Genomic DNA, 20,492 nt, shown 5'->3' with positions numbered 1-20,492 from the left:
AAAGCATTAAATATCATCAACAAAATCTCCTACCTGGTATTACTAATACAATTTACGAACCTTCTATATTTAAGTGAATTGAAAATTTCACAATTTCCCAAAGAAAGACCGATACAAAAAAGAGTGATCTCATCACTACATTCACATTCACGATCCAGCACACACTTAAAGACTCATGGTTAGATTCACCCTGTTATACTTCTTCAAAACATACGTTCAGCTTTTTTTCATAGAATAGTATGTACTAGGTTTGGTTCCTTATATAGAAGAAATCATTACTGATCTATACAGACTGTACAAAACCTGCCATGACTCTAAATATGTACAATACTGAGTTTAGGCTTACCTGCTTTGAATTTGTTAAATAGAGTTTTGCACCCAAATTTAAGATCTGCAACTTTACAAGGTCATCTTCATTAGTGAAGCTCTTGGCTGTCTTTCTCAGAACATCAGGTGCGATCTTTGGAACCCATTCACAGTACTCGCCGATGAGCCAGAGAATGCTGGCTCTGGCTACTGGAACCTGAGAAAACATTGAGCACTCTAAGTTACCACATTCACAAAGACTACTTGCATACTTGTATGTGTCTGTGTTCAATAATGAGTTAAACAAAATACTATTTAAAGACAATTGCCATGCAAGAAATGCAGTGTGAATACAGCCACTGTGGTAGACTCACTATTCATACAAAAGTAAAGTAATTCTGACCCAAACCCCATGCATTAGAGGTTGATGATACAGAGGCACAAAGAAGCAACATGTTGATGCTCACAGTACAAGCTGATGGGAACTGGGAACACAGTCCAAGCCTTCAAGATGTGGTTGTGAGTTCTTGCCACCAGGTTATGCTAAACACCATGTTGAAACAAACCAGTGCTTTTTTTTTTTACTATATGCATACAGAAATGGTTTCCAAAAGTACAGCTTTCTCAGATCCTGCCTGTCTAGCTTAGACCCATATGGATTTCTTTAAGTTGATTTCTAGCTTTCCTTCATTTTTATTCAGAATTTTATGACACTAAGATTTGTATTTTTTCTAATGTCTAAGACCAGCTGAACACAGAATTTTGGTGATGCGGAAGTTCAAAATTGCAATTTGCAATTTCTGAATAGGATCTACCATCATAACTGAAACACTTCAACCAAAAAGTTCATACAGGTCTTACCGTTTTGGAGCTACTCAACAGTATCACTGAAATAACTGGCAGTAGCAGCTTTTAGATGAACTCCCAGTCTTTGATGCCAAGTTCAGAAGCACAGTAATGCCAAAAACAGAGGGGAGGAAAAATGGAAAAGCACAGAAGGAAACAGAAGCTCATGCTCCATGCAGTTTAGCTCGAAGCAGTTAAGATTCAAATGAAATAATATACATGTACTCTTGAAAAGGTGAGCTAGCCTGCATTACCTGGTGATTAAAAATTGTATCTGCGTTACATAAATCCCTTTTCTCCTTCCTTGAGCAGAAGGAAGAAAGAATGCAGAAAGTTCAGAAGCATGTCTTGCATAGTGTCTACAGACTGTGTTGCTCTAACGTTCTGTACAGATTCTTGCTCAACAGAACAATGTTGAAATGTCAGGGGAAAAGCATAACTGTTCTAGTCTATCAAAAAACTGACTGTAATTTAGAAAAAAAGAAAACCTTCCACTGCAATTTCAGCTAATTTTATTGCTTTTTCTGCAAGGATAAAAACCACTCATACTAACATTTTTCATTAGTCCTTACACTACACAGTGATCTTTATTAATAAGCTTACAGTTAAGGCAGGGTGAGTTTTGCCTTAGGTAACATTCATAGGATATCCATGCTTTAGAAATGCAGCATTATGGTTCTAAAAGCATTAATTCTTAGTAACTTTAATATACGCTTTAATTACTTTTCCAGCATGTCTGTTATTAATATGTGAATATCTGTTTCTCAGAATTACAGTGGGAACCAACTATTAAGTATCTTACTCAGTAATCTTGCAACATTTGAAAGTACTACTTATGAAAGTATGTTCTAAAAGGGTAACACGGCCCAGTAAGCCTACTAAGGAAATACTAATCATGTTCACAAGAAATTTTAATGGTTAAATGTGCTCCAAAAAGTTTTATTGCTCCAAAACGTTTGGAAACAACTCGGAAGGAGGTCGACTTGACAATATTTGCCTCTGTACTTGGCATGGTTGCAAATACATATGCCAACAAAAACATAAACCAGCATGTCATTGGGAAAACAGAGAACTGCCTCCACTGAAAGAAAAAGCAACCACATCATGGATAAGCAGAATACAGAGTCCAACAACAATAACAGAAAGTCCTGCAAGAGACAAAGGCCAGCTCTAAATATGGAGAAGAAATTTAAGATAGAGGTAACATAATGTATTGAGAGTGGTATAACACAGTGATTTATCACATATATGTAAATACTGATCAAGATACAGATGAATTATGTGAGTTGACAAAAAAACTAAATAGCTTTGGAATTTACAGTACATGAGAGATGAACATGCTACTGAACAACTGCTACGTATAAAAACTTTAAATGCAGTCAGAGTATGTTCATCTGCAAAATGGTAAGACTGATGCCATTACTGTACACTGATTTCAAAAGGGAAAGAGGTTATTTCTAATGTTCCAAAGGTTACACTGCATTAAGACCTCACACCCAATCTATTATTTTAAATTGGGCTAAAGAATAGTAATTGAGTGGTACATTAAATTTTCCAGTATTAGAGCAGTTCAAGTTGCCTACTGTACAGATAGATACCTCTAAATAAGAATATATAGGCAACTTCAGATTTCAGTTATGCTAGATTTATTTTTCTAAAATATTTCATTACAGACTTGTTAAAATACTAAAATTCTACAAGAGATCACCAAGTACCATAGTTTGGGCAGCAGCCTATCAGAAACATTATTTTTTATGTTATTGTCTTTTCATAAAGCAAAAATAGCTCACAGAGCAGACCAGTTTCAGTAATAGCATTAATAATGACATGCAAATATCATTATTATACTTTTCCTAGTGAAGCCCAGGACTACACTTTAAAACCACAATGAAATGTATTTAAATATATTTAAATAGTGTGCATTTAAGCACAGTGTTTTATTCTTCAAGTTTTTTTCCCAGTTTGTAAAACTGAATTATTAGAGTAATAAACTAGTTTTACAATGTTAAATACATAGACTAAACAAAGCCTAATTTGAAAAATAGCAACAATGGAAGACAGACATTTCTTGTGAAATTCTGCCTTTTAACCAGGTGGTTAGCTTACTGAGTAAATACTGCACATATATTAAACAATTTTGTGCCACAAGAATCAATACCAATTAGAGACTTTTTGAATCAAACCCTGAGCAGAAGCAATTTTAATGAAAAGTGTATGTTGAACTGATGAACCCAATGTTTCTGTGTCGCTGGATTCATTCAGGGTCAAAATCACACAATATTTTCAGACTTCTTTTTCCCTGTTTAAGTCTACCAGTTTCCAACCATGTAATATCAAGTACAAGATCCTGCAGCCGTTGTTTCCAGGGCACTCAAAACAGCAAACAAGAAACGAAGCCCCTTCTAGACCTTCACTGCCTTTTCCAGTAGAGCTTAAGTACGGGCCTTGAACTGTTATGTTCATGATGCAAAATGCAGGAAATAATACTTTCATTATTCAGCCCTGCTCTGCATTATCCTCAAAGGCAAACAGGATTGTAAATTACTTTGCCTGATGTTTTATTCCATATGGCAAGTGGTTAAGTGCACTTTTTAAGCCTTTAGTACCGGCAGGCAGCATCTATGGCCATTTCAACCCATTACCTGTCTCAAGGAAAATAAATAAATGGTTAAAAAAGAAAAAAGAAAAGCCAGCCAGACACTCCCCTCAAAGCTGGTTACTTACAGCAGTTAGAGAAGGATATTACAAAGATTCTACAGATGGCTCTAAGCAGCACAATTGAAATACTATTGAAAAGTAGTTCAGCTCTCAATATATTCACACAAAACACAAGGGTGAAGTACAACTTAAAATCACCAGTTCTAGTTATTCACATCTGTCACAAAACCAGAGTTATTCAAATTACAAATTAGGTGTAATTTTCTGCATCCAGAAGAAAATTTGCATAGCCAGCAATTTTTAAAAATTTTACTTCGAATCAGAAATGGAAAAAAGGATAAATTTGATTTGAAATGTCAAACTGACAAGAAGAAAAGGTACACAGGAGGAATAGGAGCAAAAGAGAAGTATTTGGTTTTTGTTTTCAAATGGTAGACCTTCAAGAACTCCTTTATTTTTTGAACATCTACATATAAAATTCCTTTAAAACTGAGTATTTACTGGTGACTGCACTTCTTATACAGTGTACAGATTTTTTTAAAATTTTGTTTTACTCAAGCAGCATATTTGCTTCAAGTTCAGTGTCTGGACACAATGTCCCAGAGGCCACATATTGCTCTCAAATTCTAAACAATCATGTAGATATTAGAGTCAGTAAAAAAATCATCAAATTATGAATATTGTTCATTAAATCATTACCAATAAAAAGGTTTAAAAATGCATTACTAAAGAGTATCCTAGGTAAAAGAACGTGGCTAGAATCTGAAGCTTGCAGAACTGAAATATATACAAACATGTGGATGCCATACTTTGTGATACCTTCTCAACTCTGCAAGAAAGGAGAACAAAATTAAAGAAAGAAAGCTGCCTGTTCTGTGAAGCCTTATCAGAAATATAGCTACAAGCAGTATTTATGTAAGACTAGGAAGTCAAGTTTGTTTTCAGTGGATGAATGGACAGAGCAGCGTTAAAAACTGTGAGTCCACTATTCTTGCAATAAGAATCCCAAACCAAAAAAGTAAATAATAACACTTAATTGCACCCATAAGTGACATGATTTTCCTCACATATTAAGCTCTTCAAAATTACATGCCACTGTCTTATTTTCACTCTGCATTTGCAACACCTTATCCCATCAAGAAGTATTCCTCCTCATCTCTAGATTAGAAAACACTTCAGACTTGTTTCATATTCTTGCTCGTATTCTAGAAGGAACTAGGAATAAGTCTGTAATGAAAAACAAGAATGTCAGAATTCGCCAGCTATCAAAGGAAAAAACTTGCCTTAGTAGTACTGTAAGAGAAAAATCACACCAGAAGTCAAGATTCCCATTCCCCAGACTGAAGTCCTTACTGGATACAACGCACCATAATAAATTCTTTTTCTAAAAAGAAAAACGCAGAAACGAATTTGGAGACTACTCGCCTTGGAATATTAAGAGCAGGATGCAAAAATATATTCTACACATACTGATGGACTCCAAGATATTTCTAGGGAAAAATGTATCTTGGAATCATGAACGTTCTCAGAGAGCTGTAGAACTGTTAAGTCAGAGTTCTGCAGAAGTCAGAAGGCAGAAAATACCAGGAAAGTGAGAGATAAAAACCACAAAACAAGCAGTATCACTATGTCGTTGCACAAGATTTCTCCATATCTGACTACTGTGTATACTTCTGTTCACCTCACTTTAAAATCCACACAATTACCAGGAAAAGGCAAAGAGAAGAGGGAACAGCTCATCAGAGATATGGAATATGAGGAGAAATTAGAATCTTTAGATTAATAAGCATAATAATGATGTGGGCAGCAAACAGAAGCTTCCAGCAATTGGCTGAGATGTGCTGGAGGTGCACCACACTGAACTTCTCTTGTCTTTAAAACCCTTTCCCTAAAGCATCAGATTTAGCTGCTGCTGGAGATGAGACTACTAAGAGGGATTTTGAACATACCCTTCTCTAAATGGCCCTTTCCCACAAGTATATTTTTTAAACTTCTGTCACTCTAAAAGCTGTACACACAAAACTAATTAAGCCTACTTCAGAGTGAATACCTAACACAAACGAGCACTACTCTTATCTCCAGCCCACAACTTAGCAAGTCATTAAATTGTAAAGCATGACAACATTATTAACACATTAACAGCTAAATGGAAATGTTTTTATGATTTTTAAAAATGGAAGTTTAAAGAGATTCAATTATTCTCTTGTTTAATGTCTTCAGGACACCATCAGACATGCATTTCTCCATTGCAGCCTTTGAAGGGTGTGAGGAAAGGAGCTGGAATACAGCTAGATCAAGCTGTACTATGCACAGGTCTAACTACTCAACAAGTATCAGACACAAAAAGATCTTTGCCTGGGCACACCTGAGATAAAAGTTTAAGGTACAAATGAAAACACACAAAAATACAGGAAATGTTTTCAGATATGTAAGAAATAATCAATCAAAGGACAAACTGAAATAGACCTGGTCTTTACTGTAATTTAGAGTCAGTGATATGTAATTAGCAACAGTATCTTATTTTGATGTGAGCAATTCAGTAGGATTTATTTTCTTTGTATCAGTTACAAAGTGATCATCAGCAGTTAAAGATTTATTTAATTTTTCAGTAAGCATGAACCAAGAATACAATGTTTCCTTTTTCTTTTAATACTCCAAACTTTGCCAAATTCAGCTATGGAGAAAAGAAGGTTCACTGATTTAGAAACTGCTCCATTATCAAAAAAAAGTATAATATTATGAAACTAAATAGTTCTATTTATAGTCTCTACAGAAAAATAACTGTTGACAGATCAAAATCTGATATGTCTGGTTAAGGATATAATAGATAGCTACTGGTTGTCATCCCTATACTCTAATTTAGGATAGATCACTAAATGTTTTATCAATTACTGGACCTGTGAGGAAAATTTGGGAACTAAATATTTGCATACCTAAAGGTCAAATAAATCTAAAGACAGATAATAGAGAATAATTCAAATTTTACTATTAAATAACACAGAATCTCAAATACCCAGAAGATAAAAACGCAACTTCAAGACTCACAGCAACACACTCACAGCAGCACGTCTGATACCATGAAAAGGTCAGGTAATTTAGGGAAAAAGGTTAAAAATAAAACTTTTAAACTCCACTCCAGATCACAAAGACAACTAGCTAATATAACTGCTTATTTTCACTTCAATTCACACACTCCACATTCTAAACCTGCTATTCATCCTGGAGAACCAGGATTAGCAATATTCAGTATTTCCAGCGATCTCTTTCAAAATAGCTTCCCAGATCTAAGGCACAAATTGGAGCCATCTGATAGCTTCTATTTCTTTTTCATTAAGATCACGAGAAACTGTATATGTCAAAAATATAAAATTATTTTGTATTTCTCTAATACACCTGCTTCTATTTACAGCACAAATTTTAAGGAGATAAAAATCTCAGTATCAGTCAACAAGGAAAATAACAGAGTGTGAACAAATACTCACTGTAATGTTATCCAAGAGTTTGGCCATATGCTTAATAATTTCACCATGGTGTGCCGGCTGGGTTTGCAGCAGTTTCTTAATGACAACAACACTTTCAGCAACTACGATTTCTGTTTGAGACAAAACAAATTATTAATTTCAAAAGCATTTATGCAAAAGAAAGGGCCAGAAATAATTGATTGTAAAAGATGTAAAAGCTTCCCAAAAACACTTCACAGAACTGAATTATATTCATTTGGTAAGAAAGACGTAAACCATTCTACTAAGTAATATAAATTCACCTTCCTGAATCAAGTCCTAACCAGCAAAAAGAAGACACAAACATTCTAAATTTAAAAATACCAACCTAGTACATACTTGTATGAAACTGCTTTTTAGTGCAACTGCACTTCATATTTTTCCTATGAAATTGAGTAACAGTGTAAAAAAATCTGATTTTCATTAAAATTATGCATATTCAAAAGTAATTTGCAGTCTGCAATGAGAATAAAAACACTTGCACTAAAAGTAACAGCACATTCATACGCTAGAGAAATATCTTAACATCTCCTTTGCATTTTTTCACCATCTAAACAGTCTCTCTCAGGTCTGTAACCCAATCTCTAGTACATTCAAATGAAGCTTCTAAATAGCAAGCTGTTGAAAGATTCATGCCAAAGTCATGCACTGGAGTGCTTAACTACTGCAACAAGTAACATTCACAGCCTGATCAACTTGTATGAAATGTACAATCTTTGAAGCTGAAAAGACCCCCCAGGTGCACAGGCACGCTTCCATGCAAGAGTAAACTCATGCAAGGGAAAAAGAAGTCTAACTATCATTTGTTAAACAGAGGTGTTCCTGCATTTCTGCTTGAGTTAATCTGACACATGGACCATTCATTCAGCAATCAAGCATGCTCAAGTTTCAATAGAACACTAAGGAGAAGAGATGTCTAAATTTTGGGGGGTTGTGGGTGTTTTGTGGTTTGGGGTTTTTTTAAGAAAGTAAACTTCTTTATGGAAGAAAGGCTTTTCAAAAGCTCTAAGCATATCATTACACCATATGTCTTTGAAATACTTAAGATTTTAGCTTGTAGCTTTTTGTGTCATCCTTTATTTGACATGACAACTGTCATTTTTCTAGACTAATTTCTTGAAGCAAGGTTAACATCTCAAGGTCTTCCACAATCCTACAGATCAATTTAATTTACACTGTATTTTTCCAGATATTAAAATAGGAAGACAATTCTTGAAACTTGAAAATTACAATCTGTAATATTTATAAGTGGGAACCATTGTAATGGCAATTTTTATCATTCAACATTTTGCAATAAACTTAACAGCTAAGAAAAATAAAACTGAACCAAAAAAAATGAGTGGACATGAAGTCATTATTAAGAATACTTGCTGGCAACGTAGAATTGACTATGATAATATCAACTGCAGTAGATGAAATGTCACCATAGGAACTACTTTAATGCAAACTGTGGGAGCAATTTTAAAGAAAATAAGCCAGAATTGTAAACAAGTATACTAGCATGGTTTTTTTACACTAGTGTAGATAGTGGGGAAAAAAGTACAAAAAAAATCAAAATGCATTTGTATTAGAATAAGGACTGGCATAGTCCAAAAAACCCAGACTCTGTGAAGCTTGCTTTGTGCACACAAAGGATCCCAAAAATAAGCATGAAATACAAAACAAACAGTTAGGTTCAAAACCATAACAAACTGCAGCAAAATACTAGAAGGGGAGATAAAACTGTATTCTGAATGTGCAGTAAGAAATTTTAAAATGTAACTCCTACTAGAATTATCAAAGAGAAAGTACATACAAGGCAATGATAAATGAATACAAGAATTTTGAAACAATGTAAATCATATCTAAAGGATTATAAAAAGTAAATTAAATTCTTAAAATAAAGACTGAAAATCACAGAAAATCTGATCAGGAATACGTTTATCAATAAAGAAGGCTACATGAGGTATCAGCAGCTTCAATTTTCAAGTCATAGTAAATATCTTAGCTTCTTCAAACAATTTTGAAGCAATGTGGAAATGACTAAGTAGGGTAAACTCTGAAGACTCTCTGAAGCCTGACAAGTTCTCAAAAAGTTAAAATATACTCAGTCATACACTGTTCCATTTTGTCAAATAATGATGTATGCAAAAAAATTAACAAGGCAGCAGACAGTAAATTGTCAGGACCAAATTAAAGACTTCTCCATAATTGAGAATTTGGCTGCATTATAACAGAACCTCAGAAAATGACCTCAGCATGGGGTGTATTACCAGAGAATGTTCAAAAGCTGGATTCTGAAATACAACATTTTTAATCATTAATATTGTATCAAATTTTCTTCCACCTACATTAACCCATCCTTGCAGCAACTAGAACACACAAGCAAAGACTAATTTTTCCACAGTCTACAGTTTTCATAACCACTTTTTCTAAAAGCAGCGAAACTGCATCAGCTGTTTCTGGACAGGAAGCGTAGAGAGGTGGTGGATGTTCCTTCCCCAAAAACATTCAAGGTCAGATTAGATGGAATTCTGAGCCACTTGGTCCAGTGCAAGGTGTCCCTGCCCACGGCAGGGAGGTCGGACTAGATGAAATTTAAAGGTCCCTTCTAACCCAAAACATTCTCTTTTTAAAGTTACTAGAAGGTTATGCAAATGGTTAAAGACATTGCTAGAAGGCAACCACTAGAGCTAATTACTCAGACAGACCTAACTTTCTGATTTTCAGAACTAGCCGAAGTTTAAGCTTTTACCTTGTTAACTTTTCCATCCTTATAACATAACTAACTAATCTCGGAAACCCTATTAACACATATAAACTGAATGCTACAAGTCGCTTGTCTTTTATACCATTCTAACAGTAATTAGAAGAGATATGTAGTAGTTACCTGATGTATTAACAGTTCCAGGGATTTTATGACTTGCCTGGTTTTGTATAGATTTTTAAGGCAAAAAATGTTTTAGCTACACATTCCACAGTCATGTTCACATTCAACCTGCAACTTTCAACAGAAAATGAAAGTCACCCATCTAAGAAAAACCTGCAGGATTTCTAGTATGTGCAGTACAGTCAGACAACAGACTTCCTATAATCCCATCTGTCTCTTACATCTAAAATGACTTATGTCACAGTGGGGCCAGCAGTCAGCTGAAACTATCGATACAATTGCTTAAAGGAAAGGCATCAGTCAAATGCCAAATGTCACATAACAGAAAGAAAGTAACTTCTTTTTGTACTTCTTTCAGCAGATGAGGAAGGAAAATAACTCTCAGTCCTTAACACGGCTTCACAAAGAACAGTCTCTTTAGGAGTTAGTCAAGTTTAGCTTGTGATAATCATTCACCAAGGTGACTCATCACTGATATTCCTAGTTTCTGTTGTGCTTCTGTAGTTCAAATGTTGCTGGGTTTTTTGCCCCACATACCACAGCTCTCCTGAATAGGGGAAATCTGACTTTAAGTCACTTATAAGCAAGCAAAGAAAATTTCAAGAGCAGTTCTTGACTTCCCCAGAGCCTTGTTTCTGGAACAACACCCTTCCTCTCATCACCCAACCTGAAGAATGATTAACTGTAAAGCTCTTATGCCAGACACAGCCATGGTATCTTCATGTTGGGTTGTATCTACAGTTACAGAACAAGCACATGAAATCAGAAGGAGCTTTTTGCACAAGCTTGGTCTTCAGGATTCTGTTTTGGTTTGGTAGAATTAGTATGAGCACCTCTCTTCTGCACTCAAGTGAATTCTTCATAATAAGAACATAGTACAGAAAAAGCAGAGCTGACTCTGCTTTCACAGAACTCAGAACCTGCTGGACCTACCAAGCTACACAAAGCAGCAAGACTACTTCCAGGCTTCGAATGACCACGAAAGAAGCAGCAGAGCAAATAAATTGCTTGCACGCTTTAAGAGTGAAAGTTGGGGGAAAGCAAGATTAACTAAGACTCTTAAAGCTATTATCCTACACTATGCTAAATCTCTTTTTTATTCCCTTACCATGCCAAAACTCTTATGATCAGTAAGCTGTGACTATCGGTAATTTCCTGCCACCTGGGGAAAGGTACCACGTAAATTATGCCATTCTATCCATTCCTTGAAAGAAGGAATAAAGACACTGCAGCTATGGTAAAGCAATTTGCCAGCTGCCAGGTTTAAAAGATCCTCAATATATCCTTTGCAGTCTTTCAGAACAGTAAGCACAAGAAGATAATTTTATTTGCTAGACAACTACTTAGAAACAGACATGAAAACTAATCTTGTTGAGACAGACCTTTGTATACATGCACATGCATATGTGTGTATACATAAATATATACATATTTATACATATTGAATGATTCTGAAAAAAATATTAAATTGACAATCAGCGATAAAAGAAGAAGAAACTCTCTCCTCTTATCTTGGTTCCTTCTTAGCAAAACAAAAACAAAGCAAGAAAACAGAAAGAAGGATTGTCAAGCATCAAAATCAGTATTCTGAAATGACAGTTTTACTGTTCCATTTTAAACAGAAGAAATATGGGGATTTGTACAAGCTGAAGGAAGCCTACTCAGAGGAAGAGTGCTAGAAGAATTAGACAGAATCAAGAACAGCCTTTGAAGCTTGTATTTTACTATGGTTGTTATTGAATATAATACAAGAAGGTACACTGTGCAGACATGGCTTTGTAACATGATATGGGAAGACATTTTAAACAGAGCTGATAATCAGAAAAGCTTTAACAGCAATAAGATCTACAGCACTAAGAAATGAAAGTCACATATATTAAAACTACAAAGGTATACACTGAGGCCACTCACAAATTTCTGACACATCATGAGGTGGTTGAGAAAGACAACTCAGTTCATAAACCAAATAAGAGAAAGCTCTATGTGTACTAGTGTGTCACTGGCCAAATATGTGCTGCCAAAATGATGACCCAAATAAAGGCCTTCTCAGGATTACCATGAAAAATATGTCCAGGAGATATAGACAGGCATTAATGCTGCTTTTCAAAGCTGAGAGCAATGTCAACTATGTTCTTCGAACTATTCTAATTGCTCCAGGACACGTCCCAAAAATCACACTTTTTCTCCTTCCTGGCATTATTTATTAACACCTATTACTGACTTCTTATGAAATAAGAATCTGCCATATTCATTGGTAACTAGTAAGGATATACAATATTAACAGGTATTGACTTACTGCGCTGCTATACCCTATTTGACTTTATCGGCTCCTTGTTGTGTTCCTTAGTGATTTGCAACTTTGTTTCACTATCCAAAAATAACAGAAGCCTAGAGTACAAAATTAAGCCAAATCTGGGGCCATTTTCCTAAAACTATTAAATATGTGTTTTCAGTTAGGCACTGATGCACTAAAAAAAAAATTCCAAGCTTTCAGCACCCTCTACAGGCTAACTGCTTTGATGCAACTGAACTTGTAACTATTGCTACCTATGATAATCAAAACAGCATACTTTAACAATCACAGCATTTTAAGAAAAGTAGATAAACATGAGGGCCACAAGGAACTCGTTTCTCTAACAGAAGAGAAAATAAGTAGTCAGTGAACATCAGAGCCTTTGGAAGTGCAGGATTTTTATCCAGTTGCGTCAGCCAAATTCTTAAAAAAGTAAACTCTCACTTGCTTTTAAACGTGATCTGAAGCTGTGTGTGGTTCTCTCCAAGAAAACGCTTCATGCCATCAGCTACTCAGACAACAAAGAGAACTTGAGCTTACCATCCCTGTTGGACAGCAGACAGACGAGGCCGTTAAGGCAAGTGTCAGTCACTTCAGTGATGTTAGTTGCGCATCTGCCTATAGCCTGAATCGTAGCCGCAGCAAACTGTTTATCTTGGCTTTTTACGTAAGTCTAAGGAAGTAGGATTTTCATTAGTCAGTATGTAACTCTTGTCAACCAAAGACTTACCGTATTATTTTCATGAGATAGACACACTGTATAATAAATTAAACTTAGAAAGCTACATTGCACATTAGAAGCTGTACTTTTTTTACCTCATTGTCACAAAATTTTAGAAGACATCTTCTTGAAAGCTTTGGTCACCCACAGCCATGCAAACTCTGATTTCAAGAAAGCTTGGGGCAGGGGGCAATTACCCAAAAACAGCCATAAGTTTATGTGCAAGATTGGAGGAGTTGATGAGCTCTCTCTTCAGAGAGGTTTCAGTTCATTTAACTAGGAGCATCTGTGAAACTATGAATAACCCACCTGCCTGAGAACCAGTACCTTTCACAGAAATCCAGCCAGAGAACTGAAGCAATGCAAATAGACGTCACAAGCAAAGAGGAAAGAGAGAAGGCCAGATGCTGTTTCACAATATAGGCAGAACATCTTGATGATACATAAAGATATTGGAGACAATACCATTTCATCAAATGACTTACGGAAATGAGGTTTGGCAATAAATGCTAATGGCCAAATAGTGCTAAAATTAAGACCCTATCATATAGTGACTTCCAGTGTCAGTCAAGTTGCTGGCATTTGTGTTTAAGAATATGGAATGATTGAGTTTTTCTCATCTTTTTTTTTTTTTTTTGGTAGGTGGAAGGAGAGTGAGAAACAAAACATTTGAACTCCTTTCCATATACAAATAGCTCCCTTATCCATTATGGTATGAGATGGTTTCATTTCCATTCTTACAACATTTTATCTTTGAAAATACTTTAACTTGAAACATTTAAGCCTAGAAGAAATATCCAACAATGGAAAAAGAGATCATAAATATAAAAAGAATACACTTTTGCACAAACCTGAAATTCTCGAAGCAGAGTTGATATGTTGGCTTCATTTGCTAAATTTGTCAAGATTTCAAGCTACAGGAAAAAAAAATCAGATATGTTATCAAAAGTTAAACTAAAATATTATAAACCACATGTACACTATACTATTATGCTATATAAAATATATTTTTAAATATATTAAATATTTGTTTAATATAATATTTATTTAATATAAAATATATTAAATATCCATTAAAAATACATGTATAAAAATATACCACTCAGAATTCAATAGGGTATACCAGATATCAGTATAAACTGGTACCAGCATTGCACTCAGGAGGCATATTTTCCTTGCAAGGACTACAAAGTTTACAAAGCAGGACTCGAGGGTTCAGTGATGCATTTTTTATAATCTCGAGCTTTAGTGTTGCATTGCCTATCAAATGGGCTTGAAATATTTCTGTCAGCTTTCCAATGTCACACAACAGGCCTTAGCATGTAAGAACCACATGACAGTGTAAGAAGAAATAACAGAAGTCACAACTGCATCAGGGGAGAAATAAATTGCCCATTATATTCAGATGAACTGTAATAAAGGAACTTTAAACTCAGGAAAGAAACATTTGCATCTATGACACTCATCAGATCTTAATCAACATCAACAACATCAGACCCTGCAAGCTCTCCTCTTTGTTCCTGGTGAACAAAAGGATGATATACAACACTTGGCATATATTGTTAAGATGCTATACTTCCAGGCTGTTTTAACTTTGAATGAAGTAAACTGAAAACACAACCCAGTCTCTCCAAAGGGAAGTTGTGCCTCAGAAATATGTTGGTATTTTTTGACTTGGACACATCCAGAAAAGGATACTCAAATGATACAGTCTACATGTACTTTAAAACAATTTCATAACACATATAATTGAAGGCTCTTAAAGATATGTATCTAGAATAGCATAGAAAGCAAGAGGATAAATGAAAAACAGGAATAGGCAAGAGAAAAGAAGACTATTTTATAGTATAGGGTGGCTATCAATGGAATACCACAAATAGCTTTGCTGGCCTTTTTCACATATGAGTATGAAAGTAATGAGAAGACAGGTGACAAAGTTCTCAACTGATGCTACAGTTTTCAGGGAAATGAAGCCAAAGGCTGACTAAGGAAAGCTTTGTAAAAACTCCAGATAGTAGAAGACTGATTAATAAAACAGAAGAAAAAAAATCAACACGTATGTCTGCAAAGTAATGTTCATAATTGGGAACAAACCTTAACTGTATAGAAAATGAAAGGCTCTGAGATGATGACAACTAATTATAACTGAGAATTTGTGGTTAAAATAGATAACCATGAAAATGCAAGCTCAATGCTAACCAGCGATAAAAAAGCAAACTTGATGTTGGTAAACAAAAAAACCAGAAATCCAAACAGTACAGCAGATGAATTTAAGGGTGTTCCTACATATTGATTACTTCCATGGGTCTCATCATTCTATCTTAAAGCAGATAGACTTGAACTACAGAGGTAGGAGAGGGAGAAAACCACAAGATTTTTTAATGTAGGTACAAGTTTAGCGTTTTCTAGATTTTTCAGCCATCATGAAACAAATGAGACAAAGAAAGAAAAAATCACAATTTTTACTTCTCCACTTCATCTCCATTATATTACCAATTAATCTAGGAATTTAAATAAATCAACTTTCTATAATTATCAGACCAACTATTCTTGGATTATTGTGAGGCATTCCTCACAATATTCCTAAAATGTACAGAATATCATTTTGCTTCCAACTGCCTCAAATTTACTTAAGTCTTATCATTGGTATAAAATACAAAAGTATATTTAGTTTGTATAAAAACCTTATAGTTTTGCATAGCTATCGTGGACATATAATGAAGGTGCAACATGCATGTAAAACGAATATAAGAAAAAAAATAAGGTTTCTTTCAGAAAACTGTACCTTCACTCCTAAACACAAGTGCCTGTGACAATCTAAAGCAAAACAAGAGAAAAGGCACATAACAGTAGACAATTTTTTAGCTATTGTTTTGTCAAGGATTTCACATTTGTTAAAGAATAAGAACAGAGAAAACAACAAGAGAAGAGATGAAAACAAGCACTGAGATGCGGCCTTGAGGAAAGCCTAAGTACTTCTCACGTCAAATGCTGACTTCAAAGAAAATTTGGGACTCAAACACTGCCCCATTTTGTACAGGGGAACAGATTTAAACTCTTTGTAAGTTAGCATATTAAAGACTCTCTTCCTCCCATGAAAATAGTCAAACTCTCAATGTTAGAATGCCTGCTTGAATAGCTCTCTTATCATTTAAAGGTCCTACAAGCTGTAGGGGAAAACACAACCAAATCTTCCACCTGCAACATGGTAACGAGAACTTTCAGATAGACTGACAAGCCTGAAGGCCACTTGTGGACGTAACTACAGGCCACAACTCGATACTTCTTAGCGAGATAAAGAAACAGCACAGAATGACCTGTGTCATATCACTGAAAAACATTTCACCTTTCTGTTGCAAACTGCTTTTAGTCCAGCAGAAAAATAGAAAAATTTGCCTTTAAACTCACCTTCAGTGTTTTGATCATAGTTGGATCAGTTGATCTAACATAGAAACTCTTCAGATAAGGTTCAAACATCCCCTGAAAATCAGAACATATTCAAGTAATTCTCCTGTTTCATATACAATGTAATTTAAAAAATTCTAAATAGGGTATACCTTTCTCTGAATTGACATAGTGGCAATATTTTGCAGGACAATATACTGCACCTCCCTAGAATGTGAAAAGAAAAATAAGAGTCATTCCACAAAATTACTGATACATAGAATAATTCAACATGGCAAAGAAAGTCCAGCTCTGTTTGAACACCAAGTTAGTTACACATTTGTTTTGGCACAAACACAGAAGGCAGAGCTTATTGCCAACTTCATCAACTAACTTCATCATTTGATTCAAAGGAAGCAAGGTGCATGATGAAACCAGGCTCTCAGTTTTTAGAACTCCAATATGCAAAAATACTCACTGACATCAGTGCAATGGTGCCTCTTGTAGGCCTTGGGTATTTATTCACACCAGAATTCCACTAATCATTTTAATATAATGGAAATAGCTTACAAAAGCCTTAGATTTCATCCACCCTCTTGAAATAAATATTTCAGGATGACATAGCTGAGAACAAAAACACATGGGCTTTATCTGCAGTGTTGAAATAACTGCATTAATTACAACAACAGTTAATCCTTGCACTATTAGCAAGAATTGCTAAGACATTTTTCTCTTAAGAATTTTTCTAAAAATTTTCAAAAAGGGCCAGGATCTCCTGTGACTCAAGGGTATACACTGGCAGACACAGACATCTATCGAAAACTAGTACTTTTACATAATAAGACTTTGGAAGATATAAACTACAGATTTATGTAATACTCTACAAAAACATTAAACATGTTTGGAGAGGGCATTCTCATAATTAATGTATTAGTTTAAAAGCCTCCACAGGACCGAGCAAAAAGAAATCTGGGTACTAGTACGAAGCTTTTAAAGTGCAGATTTTGTGCCACCAACTGCTTAAAAACTAAGTGATAATTTACACACAATTTTTCTGAACCATGAGTGCTCAAATCCTTGCATGCTGCAAATCTCATCCTAATAAGAGAAATCATCATACCCATTACCTCCTCTTACTCAAAACTGTCTAATAGCCCTAAGGCAATTACAGCTGTTGATTACAAAAAAAAATAATAATAAAGAAGTACTTAAGCTCTTTTAAACCCATTTTACGCAATTCTTACATAGGGGCATGGCAATAGTCAGCTGCACATGATGAAACAAGACTGGAAATTGCTATGAAATGCTCTTTCAGGCACTCTCACCCTAACTAGATTATAGCTTAGTTGACATTAATTTAAAGGCCACAGGCAAATAACTCCAAGGGCAAACAGCAAAAGCTTATTTCAAAGTGGCTCTAATAGCAAAAGTGTTTCCCCCACAATGCTAACAGAGAACAGACAAGCCATTCAACACAGAAAAATCAGAAGACTAGTGCCATTTAAGATACTTGTTGAGATACAGGAAAGAAGTGAATTTTCTTTTAATGAAATCTGAGTATAGATGAGCAATAAACCACATGCAAATAATCCTTTCAACATGTGAGTATGAGTTTAACCCTATACATTATTTGCCAAATTGCTTCAGTCACTTTGCTCACCTTTGTATAAAGAGAATGGGAAGTATACTGTACTATAAAGCCAAACACAAAAATAATAGTGATTCATTCTTATCTGAAATAAAAGCATGAATACTCTACCTAATCCCATTTTACTTCTTTACCAACTTTTAAACAACAGAGATATTGGCTGCGGAAGTTTACAGAGAAACAGCTCTATGATGGAAGGGCTTAGAGAAGTTAAGGTACATCTAGGATGAGTAACCTTGCCAAACACAATAAAAGTGAAGTTTTTTTAAAAAATCCTTGTGTCTGACCTAACGGATTTAAAAAGTAAATTATTTTCACAGCAAAGTTCTAGCCAAAAATACCATGTTTAGTTAAAAAGTCATTCTAAAACAATTAATATTGTCTCATGTATGAGTAGGTAAGAAAAACACTTCTGTGCAGCAAATATTGGCACGTTATGCAAAAACTGTGAAATACAAATGAAAAAATAACACTAACAATCTTAAGAAATGCGGGTGACAAGACCTTTCATAGAAAAGCAGACAATATTGAAGATGATGAAGTCAAAACTGAATGTCCTAAATCAAATATAAACTTGTTCTTTAAAAACCGTCCAGAGATGAGGAAACACAGAAGATGCAGCAGTATCAAGTGGTAATACCAATTTTAACACATATGTTGTCTCCTTCCTCTGAGATACTCAGAAGCTGACTGGACACAGTCCTGAGTACTGTACTCCAGCGGACCCTCCTTGAGTAGGGAAGTTGGATTAGACTTGGAAGTTGGACTGGACTTCAGTGATTTTGGGATTTGCATTACAGTGCAGGAAAATAAAATATACATCAGAAGACTTCTTTAGTGCTTAGCAAGACAGTAGGGGACTCAACAGAACTAAATTTCCAATAATTTAAAAAAAAATCAAGACACTAAACAAACCAGTTAGTACTGATTCTATTTAAATACTAACTAGGTAGCCATGATTCCTGTCAGAACGGAAGTCATACGAATGAAACTAATAGGAATGAAAATAATGAATGATCCCTGGATGGAATTACTTTTAGTGATCCTCATTTGTTGAGTGAAAGTGAGTATTACAGGACAAATTTAAAATGAAATGAATTCTGCAATAGTTACATTCTTATAACTATGGCTAAACAAATATGCACAAAGCTCTCACAAAAAAGTACACACATTGATGTAAGTATGGACTTCACCTACCTGTTACTACGGAGTAAACGCACCAATGACTTAGAAACAATACCAGCTTCAGATTTTGGTGCCAAATGCCAGTAAAGCTGTGCAACCGCCATTACCACCTAAAGGAAGAGCATTCAGAGCAGCATGTTAACTTCAAATCATCATACCTATCTATCACATTTGCTTCACACCTGCAGGACTAGCAGCTCACTCTTCTTCAGAAAGCAAAGCGCATACCTTCAAAATCAGCAAAGCAGACTGAGGAAGAACATTGGAATAAATATATTTTTACTAATTAAGTACCTTTACTTCCTCCCAGTATTTACTGCATGCTATAATAAATAGAAGGTCATAGGAATAGGGACAAAAAGAAAAAGCAGTAGGTAATTCAAATTACAAACATAGTGGTATCATCCTTAATAAATCAGTATTGCTAACATCAGCTGTACAAATTAATAAAGAAATATTCTTTAAAGATTTTTCTGATGTGCTTTTCCTTTATTACTACAGGTTCAATATCACCTTTTACCTAGTTTCCACTCAAAATCTTTCATTCCATTATTCTATTAAGCAATTTATAAAACACCAGCTGCCTTTACCAGCAACTTTTGAAGTATCAAATCCAACAGGAAGTAAAAGCTGAAGGGTTGTATTACTGATATCCTGGCTAACAAAATGCAGAAGACTGAGATATATGCAATTAAAACCCTTTTTTTTTCTTCTCAAATTTTCTCATATATGAAAGACAAAATATGATCTTTATGCTAGTGAGTGTCATGTCACAACCTTTCTTAAAGTAGTGTCATGCAACTCTGTTTCAAAGAGAACAAATCATAGAAAGGAGACTCCAAGTAAAGCCTTCATGGTAACACTTCACTTGGTATCTTAAATCTTAGTACCAATGAAACAAAAATTAACCAACAATAAAAAGTGATTAAAAACACCTAAAGCCAGGAAATAACTTCAAGATTTTTAGTAATATACTGCAAGTATCTTTTACAGCTGACAAAAAACATAAGGTCATAGGCAACGCCACTAAATAATTTACTTGCAGGTAAATTCTGTGAATAGTATGAATATCCCCGTAACAG

At 34.9% G+C, this 20,492-nt stretch overlaps 1 protein-coding gene across 4 annotated transcripts in view; it reads right to left on the bottom strand.

The window, feature by feature from the left end:
* Positions 1-20,492, bottom strand: part of AP3B1 (adaptor related protein complex 3 subunit beta 1) — a 163,270-nt gene that overhangs the window by 77,129 nt on the left and 65,649 nt on the right. For all 4 annotated transcript variants that reach the window (XM_048290851.1, XM_048290852.1, XM_048290854.1 and 1 more), the window contains exons 9-15: positions 19,423-19,520; positions 16,751-16,805; positions 16,602-16,673; positions 14,045-14,107; positions 13,013-13,145; positions 7,293-7,402; positions 347-523 (exon numbers count right to left, since the gene is read on the bottom strand). In XM_048290851.1, coding sequence (XP_048146808.1) covers positions 347-523; positions 7,293-7,402; positions 13,013-13,145; positions 14,045-14,107; positions 16,602-16,673; positions 16,751-16,805; positions 19,423-19,520 — 708 coding nt within the window. The remainder of the gene's footprint in view (positions 1-346; positions 524-7,292; positions 7,403-13,012; positions 13,146-14,044; positions 14,108-16,601; positions 16,674-16,750; positions 16,806-19,422; positions 19,521-20,492) is intronic.

This window comes from Corvus hawaiiensis, chromosome Z (genome assembly GCF_020740725.1).
Source record: "Corvus hawaiiensis isolate bCorHaw1 chromosome Z, bCorHaw1.pri.cur, whole genome shotgun sequence".
Lineage (NCBI taxonomy): Eukaryota > Metazoa > Chordata > Aves > Passeriformes > Corvidae > Corvus > Corvus hawaiiensis.
This window is presented reverse-complemented; position numbering and strand designations above follow the sequence as displayed.